General features: G+C 42.1%; 1 protein-coding gene across 1 annotated transcript in view; it reads right to left on the reverse strand.

Moving 5' to 3' along the window:
• The window catches only part of LOC126195171 (cGMP-dependent 3',5'-cyclic phosphodiesterase-like), a 333,488-nt gene that overhangs the window by 213,244 nt on the left and 101,019 nt on the right, over positions 1-19,225 (reverse strand). The window contains exon 5 of the mRNA XM_049933683.1: positions 11,041-11,180. Coding sequence (XP_049789640.1) covers positions 11,041-11,180 — 140 coding nt within the window. The remainder of the gene's footprint in view (positions 1-11,040; positions 11,181-19,225) is intronic.

Here is a 19,225-nt window from a genome sequence, read left to right on the forward strand (position 1 = left end):
GCAAGGGTATCATCAGCAGTTCCCTGTCAAAGTGTGATAGGACTGCAGTTATTTTCTATACACACAAATGGTCTGGCAGACAGGGTGGGCAGCAACCTGCAGTTGTCTGCAGCTGTGGTGTAAGGGAAGGTACTGTAAGAGAATACAATATGTAGTGTCACAGAATAGTAAAGAGTTGGAAACGTGGAATATTGTCAAAGTTTCGTTGCCTATGCTGATTGCCAGAGGCAGTAGGTAAGAGGATTGCACATGTATGGAATGTGTCATCACACAGGGGCAATGGCCTGGTTACGCACAACAGGCGAGAGAGAACAGCTTAACACGCGGGTTTGTGTTAGACGGAGACTTTCGTAGAGTGCAAGACAGAGGTATAGCGTCAGCTGTACTGCATTTCACAACTTCGCGTAAGTCTGTCAACAACACGTAACTCTGTCACAAGAACACCTAAGGGGCAAGTACGATAGATGAATCAGCAGTATAAGTGGAACGAATGCGGTCATTACAAACGAGCATGACGTCAGGACGTCGCTCATGCTTCCTTTAAATACGCCAGCTTTGATAGCAACAAGGCACTCGCACTCACAGTTAGACTTGCAGTTAGATGTGTACTGGGTCGCTGCATAGCGCTCAGCTCAGTGATCGACATGTTAATCTTTATTAAGGAGATGTTGCAGTAAGGGCGGCCCATCCAGCAGCAGACGTGAGGGGACAGTACCAGCTCTGGTCCTCTATGTTGCCGCTGTCTATCATCAACCCAGAATTAGCAGACATCACAGCAGACTCGGTCGCCGCCAATGCTGACCACATCAGTGAGCCGTTGTCGAGATCGTGTGGGACCTAGGCCCTGTGCGTCCGCCGTCACAACCAGGTGAGCCGACGACGCTGGGGGATTGCAGCCCGTTCCGCCCGTCCACCATGGACGAGCCACCAGGAGGAGCAAGGAAGAAGACGGGGTGGGATAGAGTACACTGCGCACTACGAGAACGCTTCTCGTGCCGACAGCACCGGGACTCCAACCCGGAGCCACCTATGCGCAGCAGCTTGCTGTCCGCACCCGAGCCGCCGCCCAGCCGGGCGCCGCCAGCCACGTGCGGCCGAAGTAAGGGCATTCCTCCGCTACGCCACAGCACGCGGCACTGCACTAGCAAGACTGCGCGGCCCGGATCTGGTGTCATCGCTACGAGTCAGCGAGGACTCTGGGAAGGTCGTTGATATCACCAAGCCACATTGTACTCGGCAGGAATAAAGTTGTTATGAACTAATAATGTTTCTTTGGCATTTCTGGCGCTTCTACAGCCATCTCCTAGCATCCTGACAACTGGAGAGATCATCGCTCGGCCATCCAGTCCACCGTAGGCGACCGGGACCACCAGGGCGCACAATTTCTAGTTGGTGTGATGAATGGCAGCTAGCTCTACATGTAGAAAAATGTAAGTTGATGCAGATGAGTAGAAAAAAAAATCGTAGTGTTCAGAGCAGGAGGAGATTAGTGTTTAAAGTCACGTCAACAACGAGGTCATTAGGGACAGAGCACAAGCTCAGATTAGGAAAGACTGAGGAAGGATATCACCCATGCCCTTTCAAAGGAACCATCTTGGCATTTGCCTTAAGCAATTCAGGGAAATCACAGAAAACCTAAATCAGGATGGCTGGACTCAAGATTTGAACCATCGTCCTCCGAATGTGAGTCCAATATGCTAACTATGCTAACCACAGTGCCAACTTGCTCGGTCGTATTGTTCGGATAAAGCATTAGTAGTGTCCTGCTTGACATTTATTTATGTAATTTGCTCATTAACACGTAAGTTTTACATGCATGTGCCTTTTTTAACAAAGTACATAAAGAATAAAAGTGAAATTTTTTACAATTAGAGTTTTCATTCTACATTATTTCTTATTAGATTATAAATGTATACAAAGTATATATAAAAAAATTAATTTCTTATTACATCATAAATGTACACTCCTGGAAATGGAAAAAAGAACACATTGACACCGGTGTGTCAGACCCACCATACTTGCTCCGGACACTGCGAGAGGGCTGTACAAGCAATGATCACACGCACGGCACAGCGGACACACCAGGAACCGCGGTGTTGGCCGTCGAATGGCGCTAGCTGCGCAGCATTTGTGCACCGCCGCCATCAGTGTCAGCCAGTTTGCCGTGGCATACGGAGCTCCATCGCAGTCTTTAACACTGGTAGCATGCCGCGACAGCGTGGACGTGAACCGTATGTGCAGTTGATGGACTTTGAGCGAGGGCGTATAGTGGGCATGCGGGAGGCCGGGTGGACGTACCGCCGAATTGCTCAACACGTGGGGCGTGAGGTCTCCACAGTACATCGATGTTGTCGCCAGTGGTCGGCGGAAGGTGCACGTGCCCGTCGACCTGGGATCGGACCGCAGCGACGCACGGATGCACGCCAAGACCGTAGGATCCTATGCAGTGCCGTAGGGGACCGCACCGCCACTTCCCAGCAAATTAGGGACACTGTTGCTCCTGGGGTATCGGCGAGGACCATTCGCAACCGTCTCCATGAAGCTGGGCTACGGTCCCGCACACCGTTAGGCCGTCTTCCGCTCACGCCCCAACATCGTGCAGCCCGCCTCCAGTGGTGTCGCGACAGGCGTGAATGGAGGGACGAATGGAGACGTGTCGTCTTCAGCGATGAGAGTCGCTTCTGCCTTGGTGCCAATGATGGTCGTATGCGTGTTTGGCGCCGTGCAGGTGAGCGCCACAATCAGGACTGCATACAACCGAGGCACACAGGGCCAACACCCGGCATCATGGTGTGGGGAGCGATCTCCTACACTGGCCGTACACCACTGGTGATCGTCGAGGGGACACTGAATAGTGCACGGTACATCCAAACCGTCATTGAACCCATCGTTCTACCATTCCTAGACCGGCAAGGGAACTTGCTGTTCCAACAGGACAATGCACGTCCGCATGTATCCCGTGCCACCCAACGTGCTCTAGAAGGTGTAAGTCAACTACCCTGGCCAGCAAGATCTCCGGATCTGTCCCCCATTGAGCATGTTTGGGACTGGATGAAGCGTCGTCTCACGCGGTCTGCACGTCCAGCACGAACGCTGGTCCAACTGAGGCGCCAGGTGGAAATGGCATGGCAAGCCGTTCCACAGGACTACATCCAGCATCTCTACGATCGTCTCCATGGGAGAATAGCAGCCTGCATTGCTGCGAAAGGTGGATATACACTGTACTAGTGCCGACATTGTGGATGCTCTGTTGCCTGTGTCTATGTGCCTGTGGTTCTGTCAGTGTGATCATGTGATGTATCTGACCCCAGGAATGTGTCAATAAAGTTTCCCCTTCCTGGGACAATGAATTCACGGTGTTCTTATTTCAATTTCCAGGAGTGTATATAAAGTATATAAAAAATAAAAATTAATTTTTTTCAATTAGAATTTTCTTTTTACATTTTTTCTTATTACATCTGCTTTCTTATTACATCATAATTCATTTAGGTCCAAATTATAGGGACATTTTTTAATAAGCCACTGCTTCACGCACTTTTTAAAAGTATGGCCCGTCAATGTTTTGATTTCATCTGGTAATGAATTGTGGAAGACAGCTCCGTGAATATAAGGACTTTTTGCTGTTAGAGTTAATCATCTGGTAACCATATGAAAATCTTTTTTATGCCTCGTTTCATAGTGGTGGATGTCCATATTTCTTTTTGTGATCGTAGTGTCTTCTTTCACTAGCATTATGGTTTCTAGTATATACATGGCATAAACTATAGGAATATTGTGTCTAGTGAACAGTGTTTTACAAGAGGTTCTTTGTTTTACTTTTGCTACAATCCTTAAGGCTCTCTTTTGCAGTATGAAGACTCATTTCATATTTGTTTGGCATGTGCTGCCCCACAGTACTATCCCATATGACAAGAAAGGGTACACTAACCCATAATATACAGTCCTAAGAGTTTCTGAATTGAGATATGGTGATAATCTTCTTAGTACATATAGACTGGATGTTATTTTTTTGCAGACATGGTCAACTTGCTGCTTCCATGAGAGTCTGTCATCTATGTGTAGTCCCCAGAATTTACAATCTGAACAGCTATTTGACAGAGTTGCCTTAGTCTCAATGTTGTGCCTCTTTATGCCACTGGGTTTTAAATGAATGATATTTGTTTTCTCCATGTTTACTTTCAAGTTGTCTTTTTCGAAGTGTGCTCTTGCCTTTTCAATAAAGGTATAAATTTCTTCGACTAGGCCGGTCTCACTATCTGCACAACAGACACCAGATGTATCAACAGCATGCATAGTGACCAATTGCTTACTGTCTAGAGAACTTGTGAAATCGTTTACGTAACATATGAATAGGACTGGTCCTAAATGGAGCCCTGGGGAACCCCAAAATGTATTTTTCTTATATTTGACTTTTTACGCTCTAGTATTTCTCTGTTGTAATATAAGGTTTCTGTGCACTGTTGCCTGCCTTTTAAATATGTTTCAAGCAACTGCATGAGTTTTCCAGTGACACCACTCTTCACAATTTTTGACAAGAGTACTGAGCCATGTGTACTTCCATCTTTCCATGGCTCATTTCCTGAGCGTCGTGTGGAGCCAATATTTTTGGTAATCAACAGTGTTTGGGCGCGATCGGGCTCTAGCATCTCGTTGCTGTCTTTTATTGCTTCACTTCTATTTTGTATTTCTGCGGTTGTTCAGGGTTGGTCTTTTATGAAGCTCTTTCGTTTGAACTCCTGCCCGTAGTGTACCCACTAACGATTGCGAGATCTGTCTTTGGTGTACTTAGAAACCGTAGGTTGGGAACACGACCGACTCACGTGTTTACTGCAGCAGACTGTTTGGCTCTGAGCACTATGGGACTTAACATCTGCAGTCATCAGTCCCCTAGAACTTAGAACTACTTAAACACAATTAACGACCATAGTGGTCGCGCAGTTCCAGACTGTAGTGCCTAGAACCGCTCAGCCACACCAGCCGGCTCTTTGGCCTGTACTATTTATAGGCAAGTGCGGTCACGCTGGAGGAGGTTGTCGCGCAGTGGCCTTCGTGTCTGCTCTGGTGACGTCGACATCCTGCCTTCTGCGTATGGGTGCTGTTATGGAACCCGCACTTCTACCCGTGGAGGAACTCCGGCCTGGTTGGGCCCCTCTGTCCGCTCTTCACTGGTTGTCCGCGGCAGGCGGATGGCAGTCTAATCTTCACCTGTGTCGATGAAGGCAAACAAACAGTAACCATCATGGGGTGGTGGAGCCGCCGTTCGGCAAGGGTTTGAGTCCGGAAGCAGTTCGGCTGGATCAGCGTCTGCCGGGACGAATGGGGACGGGTCAGAATTGTACACAGCAGTCCTGGACAAACGACGAAGTGCGCCGAGGGAAAGGAGAAAAGAAGTTAAGTGTGAATGTTTCAAGTTGATCATACTTTGGGATTGAGTTCATCCAGTCGTCTTTCCCGCCTTGTGGCCACCGCTGTGGCAATCCTCTGTTCTGTTCACTGGTGCAATTCTGACAGTGCAGATTCCTCCACGCATCATTGCTAACCGGTGTAGTGATGTATTTTGGTAGTTATTTGTGTACGTTTGCACTTCTATGTTTTGGTAGTTCATCCTCCCGCCCTGTGGTTGCAGAATTTCGGGTGGAGAGTTAGTTCCTTGTCTCCCAAGATCTAGTGCTGCATTATTAAGGTGAATTCTAGTACAGTCTAGTGTTCTGTTAATCCCTGGGTATATGTGTCCGCCATACTATTTGCGCTGTTTTTATTCTAAATGAGTCGCACTGACAGTAGTTGGGGGTTCGAGTCCTGTCACGGAGCTGATAAGGGGTCACATTGGTTTCGGCTTGTCAGTTGGAGGGTGTTGCCTTAGAGGTTTGTTAACATTGGCATGTCAGCGTTGTCTAGCGCTACCGGGACCTAAAGAAGAACATTGTGCTGATTAGGGAATGTTGTTACACGTTCTTGTTTTCATTTCGAAACCTGTATTTCTGAAGGCAACCGCATGAAGTAAGATCTGTTCTGAAGCTATGTTGGATCTTGCGCTCTTGGGATTTTTGGTGTTGTTTTGATCCCGACTATTTGGGTGTCAGGAATATGGAACTGTGTTGTTAATGTTTGGCTTGAAAAGCGGATACGTGGCTAGTTTAGTACGTGTGTAGTAGCATGGCGTCCTCGTGAAGGCGTGCCCGCTAGATTGCTGTCGCGTCTCCTCAAAGTGTAATTTCCACCTTACTAAAACCCCCTTGTTAAAAGGGAGGAAGGAAAATACCTTCTATTTGCATTAACTATCTTACCTGTCGCTTAAGTAAATATCTGCTCAGTGTTTCAGCTAATGGGAGCATCTATCCTAAAAGCAACTAGCGCACTTCTGTAATGGGCTCCCTCGTGCCTATTTTGGTCTGAAAGATTGTATAAACAGGCTTACATGCTCCATATCGAACTTCTGATGTTGTTTTTGAGTGATTGTGGATTATTAAAATTGATTATAGTGCAAATGTTTGTATTTTACCAACCGTGCTTATAAGTTATTAATGTGATTGGCTGGAATGTAATACGAAAGTTTTAGGACCATAGGTTGTCCAGATAGAAATTTTGAAGCCATGCTGTGTTGTGAATTCATGTATTTATGTTTTATATTGCAATGAGAATTTAAATGTGGTAAACCCACACTTTGTGATTAACAATTAAAGATCTAAGAGTGCGTTCACTTAGTGCTTACTAATGTGTTGCGTTATTATTAATTTTAAAAATTATAATAGGCGTTTTAGTTTCTTAAATTAAAGCCTTTCCAATTCGAAAGTGGTGGCCCTCCCATTTTGGGCAATTGTAAGCATCGAAGCAGGATTTAGGTAGTTGGTGTTATGTATTGTATGTTATGAATAAATTATTTATGTGTTAAATCACGTCTGATATGTCAATTCCTTGGCCCCGTCCACACCTTGGTCATAGTCTTTTAATATTAAATGATCATACCACTGTTCCAGCTGGTAGCAGAGCGTGGTTCTGATCATTGTCTAATTCTGTGACTATCAGACGTGATTGATAAATTGGTTTAGTTATAGACTTGCCATTTTGTTTGTGCGTAGTGGAGTTTTGGAATCAAGTTTCTTGGTCTTGTTTGTATATGCCAGGATGGTTGACAGGATGATGGTTGAGACACATAGAAGGTGTCCCGGAATAGCCTTCTTGAAACGAGAGCAGTTGCTGTATGAACTAGCAATACGGTGCCAATCGAAGGAGGGCATTGTGGCCGAATTAGCAACACAATTGCAAGCCGCATTGCAATTGCCAGTGGAAATTACACCGGAAATTATTGGTGAGACAAAAATAGTGATTGAGAATTTATTTAAAGCTATAAACATGTTAAGAGAGAACATCTCATTTTTGGAAGGTTCACAACCTAGTAGTAATCAGTTGGAAAGGTTAAAGGTGCAGATTGCTCATTTTGCAAATCGAGTGACAGACCTTACTAAAGTTAAGTCAGATGAATTGAATAACGAGTTAGTTAAGGAATTGGTTAATACATTCCAACTGGAAGTGACGTGTTTGGTGTTGGGGGCTAGGAAGTTGCTGGAGCAAGGAACTGAAAGTGGTAACCTGGTTGGTGGTAAACAAACCCCAGGTCAATCTAAAAATGAAATGTTTGCGAAGTTTCCGAATCCGTTGATTAATGCGTTTAAGGATTTAAGACAGTTAGATGTTAAGGATTTGGGACAAATCAAAGAGGTGCTATGGCTGCTAGTGCAAATGGAAGGACATACCCGTGCATTTGGGGTATCACATCAGGTGATACTGGGAATTCTGTACTCACATGCGGTGGGAGAATCTGGGCGGTTGTTGTCAGAGGCTATGGTTGGCCAGTGGTCACTTCAGACCACCGTTCCAAGTACATAATGATGTACTTTGTCAAAAGCTTTTGAGAGGTCCAAGAATACTCCTGCCGTTTGAGATTTTTCATTTATTTTTCCAAGTACATGGTGAAGAAATTGCACAGCTGCTGACATCTTAGTTCGACCCTTCCTGAAATCATGTTGGACATGTTGGAAATCCCCTAGTACATCAGCATTATTGTAGTGTTCCAGGATTCTTTTTAATATTATTTTTTCTATCAGTTTGCTGAATGTTGAGATAAGGGCTATGGGCCTGTAGTTCTGTACATGCTTTCTTTCCCCTTTTTTGTGTAATGGTTTAATTACAGCCATTTTCAACATCTCAGGGAACACACCTTCTTAGAGTGTACAGTTTATGAGATGAAGTAGTGGTTTCAACAGTTCATGTTTGCATTTCTTCATTAGATATACAGAAATTTCCTCTATTCCTGCAGATTTTTTGTTTTTGAGGCTATCAATGTGCTGCAAAATATCATAAGCACTTACTGCGGGTAGTGTACTACTGCAGTTCTGCTTGTCACTAGTCGTGAATATGTGCTGTTTATCCTGTTTCATACAGACATCATTTTCAACAATGTCTGTGAAGTAATTATTGAAAATATTGCTGATTAGAAAGGGATCAGAAATGACATTATTGTTCGCAGTTAATTCTACATTATTAATTTTGGTGTCTGTTTCCTTATTTCTTATTTTATTTACAAGTGACCAGCAAGACTTTGAGACATTATCTGAGTTTCGTATCTCTTGGCTGATTCTTTCTGCTTTTAATTTTCTGACTTCTTTGCGGTATTTGTACTGCTTATAGGTTTCTTTATGTACCTCTGAGTCAGTTTGTCTGTGTAAGTGATTAAGTGATACATGTTTTCCATTTTTTCTTTTAGAACTTTTGTTTTACAGTCTAATGGCACAGGTTTTGATGTTAAAAGTTGGTTTTTGTGAATATTTACTTTTGTTATTGGCATGGTCCTATTTAGGTGCCCAGTCAGGATTTCTACAAATTCATTCCATTTATTGTTTACCCCATTTGTAGCAATAACTGATTCCCATGATTCCTGAGTTAAACTAAGTCTTAGCTTGGCAATGTTGTATGCAGATAGTATTTGCTTGTGCTCATACATTTTTCTTGGTTTGAAGTTGGTATTACATTTTAGTACTAGTGTTTGGCCTAAATGATCTGAAAGGTGACCATTTATGATGTCTGCTGAGATGATATGGTCATAATTTGTAATGATATGATCAACTGATGTGGGTGTGTTAGATATTCTAGTGGGTACTAGTCCAAGAATGTCTTTAGCCCCATAGGAGAGGATACAATCTGCAAAACACTTGCTTTCCTGGTTGTCGAGTAAGGTGTTTATGTTCAGATCTCCAAGCATGATAACATTTACATTTCTGCAACCTGACATTGATTTACTTAGAACTCCATCAAATGAATCCAGGAAAGCATCAAAGTTTCCACTCAGGGATCTATATATACCTACAACAGTGAACGAAACAGTACAAAATGTAAGTTTAAGAGCTGTAATTTCGAAATCTTTGTCAGCATTTAATTTTTTTGTCCATAACACTTTTTCTGTGGCTGTTATTAACTTACATTTTCTCACGTAAATGGTGACACCACCGCATTTATTTTGTGTTCTACAGTAGAATGTTGATAGGTTATAGTCTTCTAATTTGAAATGATGAATGTTGTCTACTGTTTTTTGGTGTTCTGTGAATATTACTACATGTGGAGCTAGCTCTGTGATGAATGATTCAAATGCATCTATTTTGTTTCCTAAACCCTGTACATTATAATGCAGAAACGATAAACTGCATTCGTTTGAAATGAGGTCTGCTTGAGGCATATGTGGATCACATACACTCGCATCTGGTGTTGCATTGGTGGAAAGTTTTATTGTCCTAAAAAAACGTCACTTTTGTCTGCTGATGTATTGTATCACTGACCTGGTATTTTGTGGTTGATTCATCCGTGAATTCGTGATTTTTGTCCTTGAGAGGGATGGCCACTGTAGCATAACACTCCGCATTCAGTTTGTTGTTTACTTTTTCTTCAATCCGTGTTATAACCAAGTCTTTTCCTAGTTTGTTGAGGTGTAGACCATGGGTTGTGTGGAATCTTCTTCCTATGCTGCTTATGTCCACACATGTTATGTTTTCGAATCTCGGGCATATATTTTGTATTTCCTTATAGTCATATCATTTAAATATCTGGGCATAATGTTTGCAATGCAAAACGAAATGGATCAAGCTTGTAAGGATTGTGATAGGGAAGGTCAACGGTTGACTTCAGTGGAGGTACTGTCAGAAGTAAAGCTATGAGGTTGGGGCATGAGTCGTGCTTGGGTAGCTCATATGGTAGAGCACTTGCCCCCGAAAGGCAAAAAGTCCCGAGTTCGAGTCTCAGTCCAGCACACAGTTTTAATCTGCCAGGAAGTTTCATATCAGTGTACACTCTGCTGCAGAGTGAAAACCTCAAACCTCATTCTGATTACTGGGAGAACTTTGGAAAAATATGCTTCATCTGTAAAGGAGACCACATGTAGGAAGCATAGGTGATTAAGTACTGTTCAGGTTTTTGGGATCTGTACCAGGTCGGATTAAAGGAAAACATCAAAGCAATTCAGAGACAGGTTGCTAGATTTATTATTGTTGGGTTTGAACAACACACAAGTGTTATGGAGCTTGTCCAGGAACTGAAATGGGAATCCCTCGAGAGGATTGAGAAAATTTAGAAAACCGACAATTGAAGCTGACTGCAGAATGATTTTACTGCCAGAAACATACATTTTGCATAAGGACCACGAAGATCATACATGAGAAATTAGGGCTCATACAGAGGCATTATGGTAATTTTTCCCTTGCTCGATTTATGAGTAGAACAGGAAAGTAAATGACCAGTAGTGGTACAGGGTCTACTCCAACACCCGTCATATGGTGGCCTGTGGAGTATGGATGTAGGTGTAGTTGTAGATGTGGATGTGGATGTCAATGGAAAATATAACTCTTGCCTTCTTAAACTTTCAAATACAAATTAAGAAATTACAATAAATACAAAGTTTTATAATTTGTATAAATTTTGTAATAATGTTAAGTGTAAACTGGTATTAAACAAATCATTAAAAAAATTATTAAAATATATGTTACTTATACTTACATGAGGAGTGACTTCTCCATCAAAGATTTTAGCAACCAGTTCATCACTGTTCTGATCAACAATAAACAAGGAACACCTCTCAGCATTTGTCAGCGTACGGGCCTCTGCCATAATTTCTCGCATCAGGTCAGTAAAATCCCCTTTGAAAAATAATATTCATCTTATGCATTTAAAACTATAACATATGGAGATAGCAGCAATATAGGATGATAATCTTTCAATAGTTTTACAACACTAGAGACTACAGAAACTGCTACAAGCAGAACAGGAACAAACTTTTACTGAAAACATTTTGTTGAGCTTGTGGTATCGCCTCAGTATGTACTTGCATCACTAGCACTTAAAGGAATAAGACATTATAATTTAGTACATATATATTCATAGCACTGTTGAAAATACTAGATTATTTTAGCAGTTAACATTTCTGTTACTTCACTATCTAGTCCCCCCATGAACCATGGACCTTGCCGTTGGTGGGGAGGCTTGCGTGCCTCAGCGATACAGATAGCCGTAACGTAGGTACAACCACAACGGAGGGGTTTCTGTTGAGAGGTCAGACAAACGTGTGGTTCCTGAAGAGGGGCAGCAGCCTTTTCAGTAGTTGCAAGGGCAACAGTCTAGATGATTGACTGATCTGGCCTTGTAACAATAACCAAAACGGCCTTGCTGTGCTGGTACTGCGAACGGCTGAAAGCAAGGGGAAACTACGGCCGTAATTTTTCCCGAGGGCATGCAGCATTACCGTATGATTAAATGATGATGGCGTCCTCTTGGGTAAAATATTCCGGAGGTAAAATAGTCCCCCATTCGGATCTCCGGGCGGGGACTACTCAAGAGGATGTCGTTATCAGGAGAAAGAAAACTGGCGTTCTACGGATCGGAGCATGGAATGTCAGGTCCCTTAATCGGGCAGGTAGGTTAGAAAATTTGAAAAGGGAAATGGATAGGTTAAAGTTAGATATAGTGGGAATTAGTGAAGTTCGGTGGCAGGAGGAACAAGACTTCTGGTCAGGTGACTACAGGGTTATAAACACAAAGTCAAATAGGGGTAATGCAGGAGTAGGTTTAATAATGAATAGGAAAACGGGAACGCGGGTAAGCTACTACAAACAGCTTAGTGAACGCATTATTGTGGCCAAGATAGATACGAAGCCCACACCTACTACAGTAGTACAAGTTTATATGCCAACTAGCTCTGCAGATGACGAAGAAATTGAAGAAATGTATGATGAAATAAAAGAAATTATTCAGATAGTGAAGGGAGACGAAAATTTAATAGTCATGGGTGACTGGAATTCGAGTGTAGGAAAAGGGAGAGAAGGAAACGTAGTAGGTGAATATGGATTGGGGCTAAGAAATGAAAGAGGAAGCCGCCTGGTAGAATTTTGCACAGAGCACAACTTAATCATAGCTAACACTTGGTTTAAGAATCATGATAGAAGGTTGTATACGTGGAAGAACCCTGGAGATACTAAAAGGTATCAGATAGATTATATAATGGTAAGACAGAGATTTGGGAACCAGGTTTTAAATTGTAAGACATTTCCAGGGGCAGATGTGGACTCTGACCACAATCTATTGGTTATGAACTGCAGATTGAAACTGAAGAAACTGCAAAAAGGTGGGAATTTAAGGAGATGGGACCTGGATAAACTGAAAGAACCAGAGGTTGTACAGTTTCAGGGAGAGCATAAGGAAACAATTGACAGGAATGGGGGAAAGAAATACAGTAGAAGAAGAATGGGTAGCTTTGAGGGATGAAGTAGTGAAGGCAGCAGAGGATCAAGTAGGTAAAAAGACGAGGGCTAGTAGAAATCCTTGGGTAACAGAAGAAATATTGAATTTAATTGATGAAAGGAGAAAATATAAAAATGCCGTAAATGAAGCAGGCAAAAAGGAATACAAACGTCTCAAAAATGAGATCGACAGGAAGTGCAAAATGGCTAAGCAGAGATGGCTAGAGGACAAATGTAAGGATGTAGAGGCTTATCTCACTAGGGGTAAGATAGATACTGCCTAAAGGAAAATTAAAGAGACCTTTGGAGATAAGAGAACCACTTGTATGAACATCAAGAGCTCAGATGGAAACCCAGTTCTAAGCAAAGAAGGGAAAGCAGAAAGGTGGAAGGAGTATATAGAGGGTCTATACAATGGCGATGTACTTGAGGACAATATTATGGAAATGGAAGAGGATGTAGATGAAGATGAAATGGGAGATACGATACTGCGTGAAGAGTTTGACAGAGCACTGAAAGATCCGAGTCGAAACAAGGCCCCCGGAGTAGACAACATTCCATTGGCACTACTGACGGTCTTGGGAGAGCCAGTCCTGACAAAACTCTACCATCTGGTGAGCAAGATGTATGAAACAGGCGAAATACCCTCAGAGTTCAAGAAGAATATAATAATTCCAATCCCAAAGAAAGCAGGTGTTGACAGATGTGAGAATTACCGAACAATCAGTTTAATAAGCCACAGCTGCAAAATACTAACACGAATTCTTTACAGACGAATGGAAAAACTAGTAGAAGCCGACCTCGGGGAAGATCAGTTTGGATTCCGTAGAAATACTGGAACACGTGAGGCAATACTGACCTTACGACTTATCTTAGAAGAAAGATTAAGGAAAGGCAAACCTACGTTTCTAGCATTTGTAGACTTAGAGAAAGCTTTTGACAATGTTGACTGGAATACTCTCTTTCAAATTCTAAAGGTGGCAGGGGTAAAATACAGGGAGCGAAAGGCTATTTACAATTTGTACAGAAACCAGATGGCAGTTATAAGAGTCGAGGGACATGAAAGGGAAGCAGTGGTTGGGAAGGGAGTAAGACAGGGTTGTAGCCTCTCCCCGATGTATACTGAGCAAGCAGTAAAGGAAACAAAAGAAAAATTCGGAGTAGGTATTAAAATCCATGGAGAAGAAATAAAAACTTTGAGGTTCGCCGATGACATTGTAATTCTGTCAGAGACAGCAAAGGACTTGGAAGAGCAGTTGAACGGAATGGATGGTGTCTTAAAGGGAGGATATAAGATGAACATCAACAAAAGCAAAACGAGGATAATGGAACGTAGTCGAATTAAGTCGGGTGAAGCTGAGGGAATTAGATTAGGAAATGAGACACTTAACGTAGTAAAGCAGTTTTGCTATTTGGGGAGCAAAATAACCAATGATGGTCAAAGTAGAGAGGATATAAAATGTAGACTGGCAATGGCAAGGAAAGCGTTTCTGAAGAAGAGAAATTTGTTAACATCGAGTATAGATTTCAGTGTCAGGAAGTCTTTTCTGAAAGTATTTGTATGGAGTGTAGCCATGTATGGAAGTGAAACATGGACGATAAATAGTTTGGACAAGAAGAGAATAGAAGCTTTCGAAATGTGGTGCTACAGAAGAATGCTGAAGATTAGATGGGTAGATCACATAACTAATGAGGAGGTACTGAATAGGATTGGGGAGAAGAGGAGTTTGTGGCACAACTTGACCAGAAGAAGGGATCGGTTGGTAGGACATGTTCTGAGGCATCAAGGGATCACCAATTTAGTATTGGGGGGCAGCGTGGAGGGTAAAAATCATAGGGGGAGACCAAGAGATGCATACACTAAGCAGATTCAGAAGGATGTAGGTTGCAGTAGGTACTGGGAGATGAAGAAGCTTGCATAGGATAGAGTAGCATGGAGAGCTGCATCAAACCAGTCTCAGGACTGAAGACCACAACAACAACAACACTATCTAGTGAACTTGAGTTTGTCCCACTGTATAAATTCCATCCCAATTACAGTCATTAACAAATTAGTTAACTGTTGAAAGAGCATCACAAATAAGTAAAACAGATGATGCCACATTTGATGCAAAAAATGGCAAAAAAGGTAGTGAAAGGTACAGAGTTTAATATCTTGTAGACATAATTAGAAAGATAGCAATCCAATTAGGCAAAGACGGGGAAGCATGGTGCCGCATATTTTAAATTGCAGTACTGGGTGTTTGTCAGATTTGTTCATTCATCTTGTAACCTAACACTCATCACGAAGGAGAGCCTCCAGGATTGTAGAAAAAGTCGAACTCCAAATTAACTGGCAGAAGCAACCACTGCCGGTCACTACTGTGACAACCAGTTAAAGTAGTATTAATTTACTTACACTGACAACTATGGACATTAGTTCTATATCATTTTAAATCGTACAAGCTACTTTGAAGAAAGCCACCGCTCTTCTGATTCTTCGCTGCTGTTTTCATCCGATACTTCAAACTAAGTATGTATGTAAACTTACACAAAAAATAATTACCGGAGTATAGTTTGATAAAAATAAAGCTGTTTAATGAGAACACAAGTGGTAAATGAAATTTACATTCCCAAGTCCAAATATTCTGGTAAATTATACGTGGGACCAGTACTTGAGGATTTTTAATTTCATGCCTGATGCCTGCATGACAACCCCCCCCCCCCCCCCTCTCTCACACACACATACCCACCAACACCCATACACGGGAGGTGAGAGGTGAGATGGGAGAGGGGAGAGGGGGCGAGGGGAGGGGGAGGGGGTGGGGGAGGGGGAAGAGGGGAAAGGGGAGGGGAGGGTGAAGGGGAGGGGAGGGAAGGGAAGGGGAGGGGAGGGGTAGAGGGTCTTCATTGGGACCAGGTGAAGAAGACACTAGGGTGAGTTCTGACATGCACTAAGGAGCTGTAAGAGAACTACCAATGTTCTCAGTGATTTTAAAAGATTAAGTCAGCAGCACTATCAGGTTGCTGGTGATGCTGTTGTCTACAGGAAAGTATCCTCCTTGGATGACCACAAAGAACTGCAGAAATACTTCTACTAAATTTCCTCTTTGTGTTATACATGGTAGCACTTTTTAAATATGTGTAGATGAAAGATAGTGCTATGACAAGTGGAACAACAAGGCCATACAATTATGGGATGAGAGGTAAGCTTCTGTAGCCTGTCACATTGTTTCAATATTTAGGGATGATACAAATAAGCAATAAGAAATGAGAATAACACACAAAATCTGTGGTAGAAAAGGTGTATGGAAGACTCAAACTAGTTGAAAGAGTTCTGGAAAACTGAGGTTTCTATCAAGGAAACTATATACAAGAGTCGAGTGTGTTCAGATCTAGAGTACTAGAGACAAAGGTAAAGACGTGCTTCCAGCACTGTATCAGTTTGATCCACATGAATGTGTAACAGAGATGTTCAGGAAACTTAAATGTAAATGTCTGGAAGAAGGGCGACATTGTTCTTATAATATCCTATTAAAGAAAGACTATGCAACAGTTTTGCTGCAACCACTATATATTTCATGTAGACATCATGATAATAACATAAGAGAGAGTAATATACCCGTCATTTGATTTTGAAGTTCCAGCAATAGCCATGTTTGCTGACTAAAAAATAGCACATACTCACCTACAATAAAACAACAGCTCAGAGAATAGACAACCTTTTACATGAAAAACAAATTTTAAATTGGATACAATACAGACAACACAATAGGGAAAGAAACCCACAGAGAAATTTAATGGATCAGACATATCCAAGTTCATATGCTGCTCTTGTCAATCAGCATACAAGGGGAAATACAAAGAAATCTTACAACAACCAATTCAGAACATGTCAGAGCTCTAGAAAAGTAACAGCTCCAATAGCACATTTGCTGACTGCTTAACAGCCCACAACCGTCACTCAACTGATACAGACACAGGTTTTAAATACAATAAGCCAGCCACAGCCAACACCATAAATTTACAATTCAAAAAAAAAACTTCCAAACACAGAATGCATTAGCAGAAGAAAAACAGATTACAAGTAACTGCACTACGCAATGGCACACTATTTAAAACATTAAGAAGCTATACCAAAAAAACAACACAAACCAATACATGCCTGTGCATGTGGATGTGTTGAAGTTGGGTGACTGTAGGAGGATACAAGATGACTTAGACAAAATTTCTAGTGTGATAATTGACGGCTACTAAATGTAGAAAAATGTTAGTTAAAGCCGATAATGTTCAGAAAAAGAATAGTGGTGTCCTGCTTGTCACACTCACATTATTGAAATATTGGGCATAACGTTTGCAAAGTGATATGAAATGAAACAAGCATGTGAGGATTGTTGTAGGGAAGGTGAATGGTTGGCTTCAGTTTATTAGGAGGATTTTAGAAATTATGGCTTTTCTGTAAAGGAGACCGCAAATAGGATGCTAGTGTGACCAGTTCTTGAGTGCCGCTGAGGTGTTTGGGATCCATACCAGGTCAGATTAAAATGAGACACTGAAGCTATTCAAAGTTGGACTGCTAGTTTTGTTATGGTAGGGTTGATGAATAAACAAATATTATGGAGATGCTGTGTGAATTCAAACAGGAATCCCTGGAGGGAAGGTAACATTCTCTTCACACAATACTATTGAGAAAATTAAGAGAACCAACATTTGAAGCAGAGTGCAGAATGAGGCTACTGACACAAATGTACATTTTGCATAAAGACCAAAAGAAATTAGGGCTCACACAGAAGAATATATATCGTCATTTTTCCCCTCACTTAATTTGTGAGTGGAACAGGAAAGGAAATAACTAGTAGTGGTACCAGGTGCCCTCCACCACCCACCATGTGGTGGCTTGCAGAGTAAGTATGTAGATGTAGAGGGAATGTATACACTGGTAGCCATTAAAACTGCAACACTATGAAGGTGGCACAGAACAAATTTCAAACTGGCATGAACTGTACTACCAGCTTGTATACAAAAACTGTTAGTATTTCAGTGCAGCCATGTAAAGTAGAATCACATTTGAATGTTGTTGGTTTGTGTGAAGATCTCGTTATGCCTCATATAGAGAGTAGGAATGTCTACCAGTGTGTGTCAAAATTTGACAGCTCCAGGATCATGGCCTATAAGATGGGAGTTTATTGTTCTGTGATAATACCCCTTGTGTCGGTTGGGATTGCACAACTATCATTGAAAATGGAGTACGGAGGGCCATACCAACGCCATTCAGGATCTTAACAGTTGCATGTGACCAGCGAACAAGAGGACTAACACACTGTTCGCTCGGTCATGCAGGATCGTACAGCCCCAATGTGTGGCTTGGGTCAGGAAATGGTCTTCTTTACAGTCAGACATGTATACACAGGCAGAGCAGTGACATTTGGAGCACTGTGGACTTCAGCACAGTGACCATTGCTGCACCCTTCCTTAACACAACAACACAGACACACCTGCGTGCTGACTGGTGCACCAAATGACAACACTAGATAAATGTGAGCCACCACATTCTCGTCAGATGATTCCTCGTTCTGTGTAGAGCATCACAATTGGATGTGTGCAGGCTTGGAGAAGAATGAACATTCTGAGATTGGATTTTTCATCATATTGGTCCAGCATCTGGAATGATGGTGTAGGGTGCCACATGGTATACAACACTATCAGCTCTGGTTCACACAGCTGGTAATTCCGATGGCAGGCATTACATTTCTGATTTGTTAAGGTCAGTGGCTGCTCCCTACCTTTGAGGTCTAGAGAATGTAATGCAACATCACGATCTTGTACTGCCCTGTCCTGCCTCAATGTAGGAAGTGTCAGACTGTTGTTCTGGGCAGCGTGTTCTACTGATCTCTTACCCATAATGGGTTACTGAGAGGCTGGCATGCCACCACTTGTGGAATAACTGACTGATGAACTCTGGCACAGAGCTCAACAGTACAGAATGAAGTGCTTGTATCTGTCATCTGTGCTTAATTTAACTTTATTTTCAACATTTTTGCCAGTTCTGTGTACTAAATTTTGCATACTGTACATCACAAATTGACTACACATTTAATCATGTATTCTTCCTATGCACATTAAGTAAATTTTCATTATTTTATATCGTTCTTACTGTTGCAGTTTTAATGATAAGACTGACTTCTGTCCTTCACTGAGCAGTATGGCTTTTTGCTTGGCACTGCAGAAGCTACTTACGGGCTTGAAAGACTCACATAGTTATAGCACATCATAATAAAGCCAGGTAGTGTCAAAGGAAAGTTAAAAAAAAGATACCATAAGGTGTTGTCTGTGTAGGAAGCCCCCATATTACTACATCTAGGATGATTAGGCAGCTGGATGTAGACTGACACTTCCTGAGACTACAATGAAGATAGTTAATATGGACCAATTACAAATAAAAAGGATTCCAAACAATGCACCTTGTAACC

Source organism: Schistocerca nitens, chromosome 7, assembly GCF_023898315.1.
Source record: "Schistocerca nitens isolate TAMUIC-IGC-003100 chromosome 7, iqSchNite1.1, whole genome shotgun sequence".
Taxonomy (NCBI): Eukaryota; Metazoa; Arthropoda; class Insecta; order Orthoptera; family Acrididae; genus Schistocerca; species Schistocerca nitens.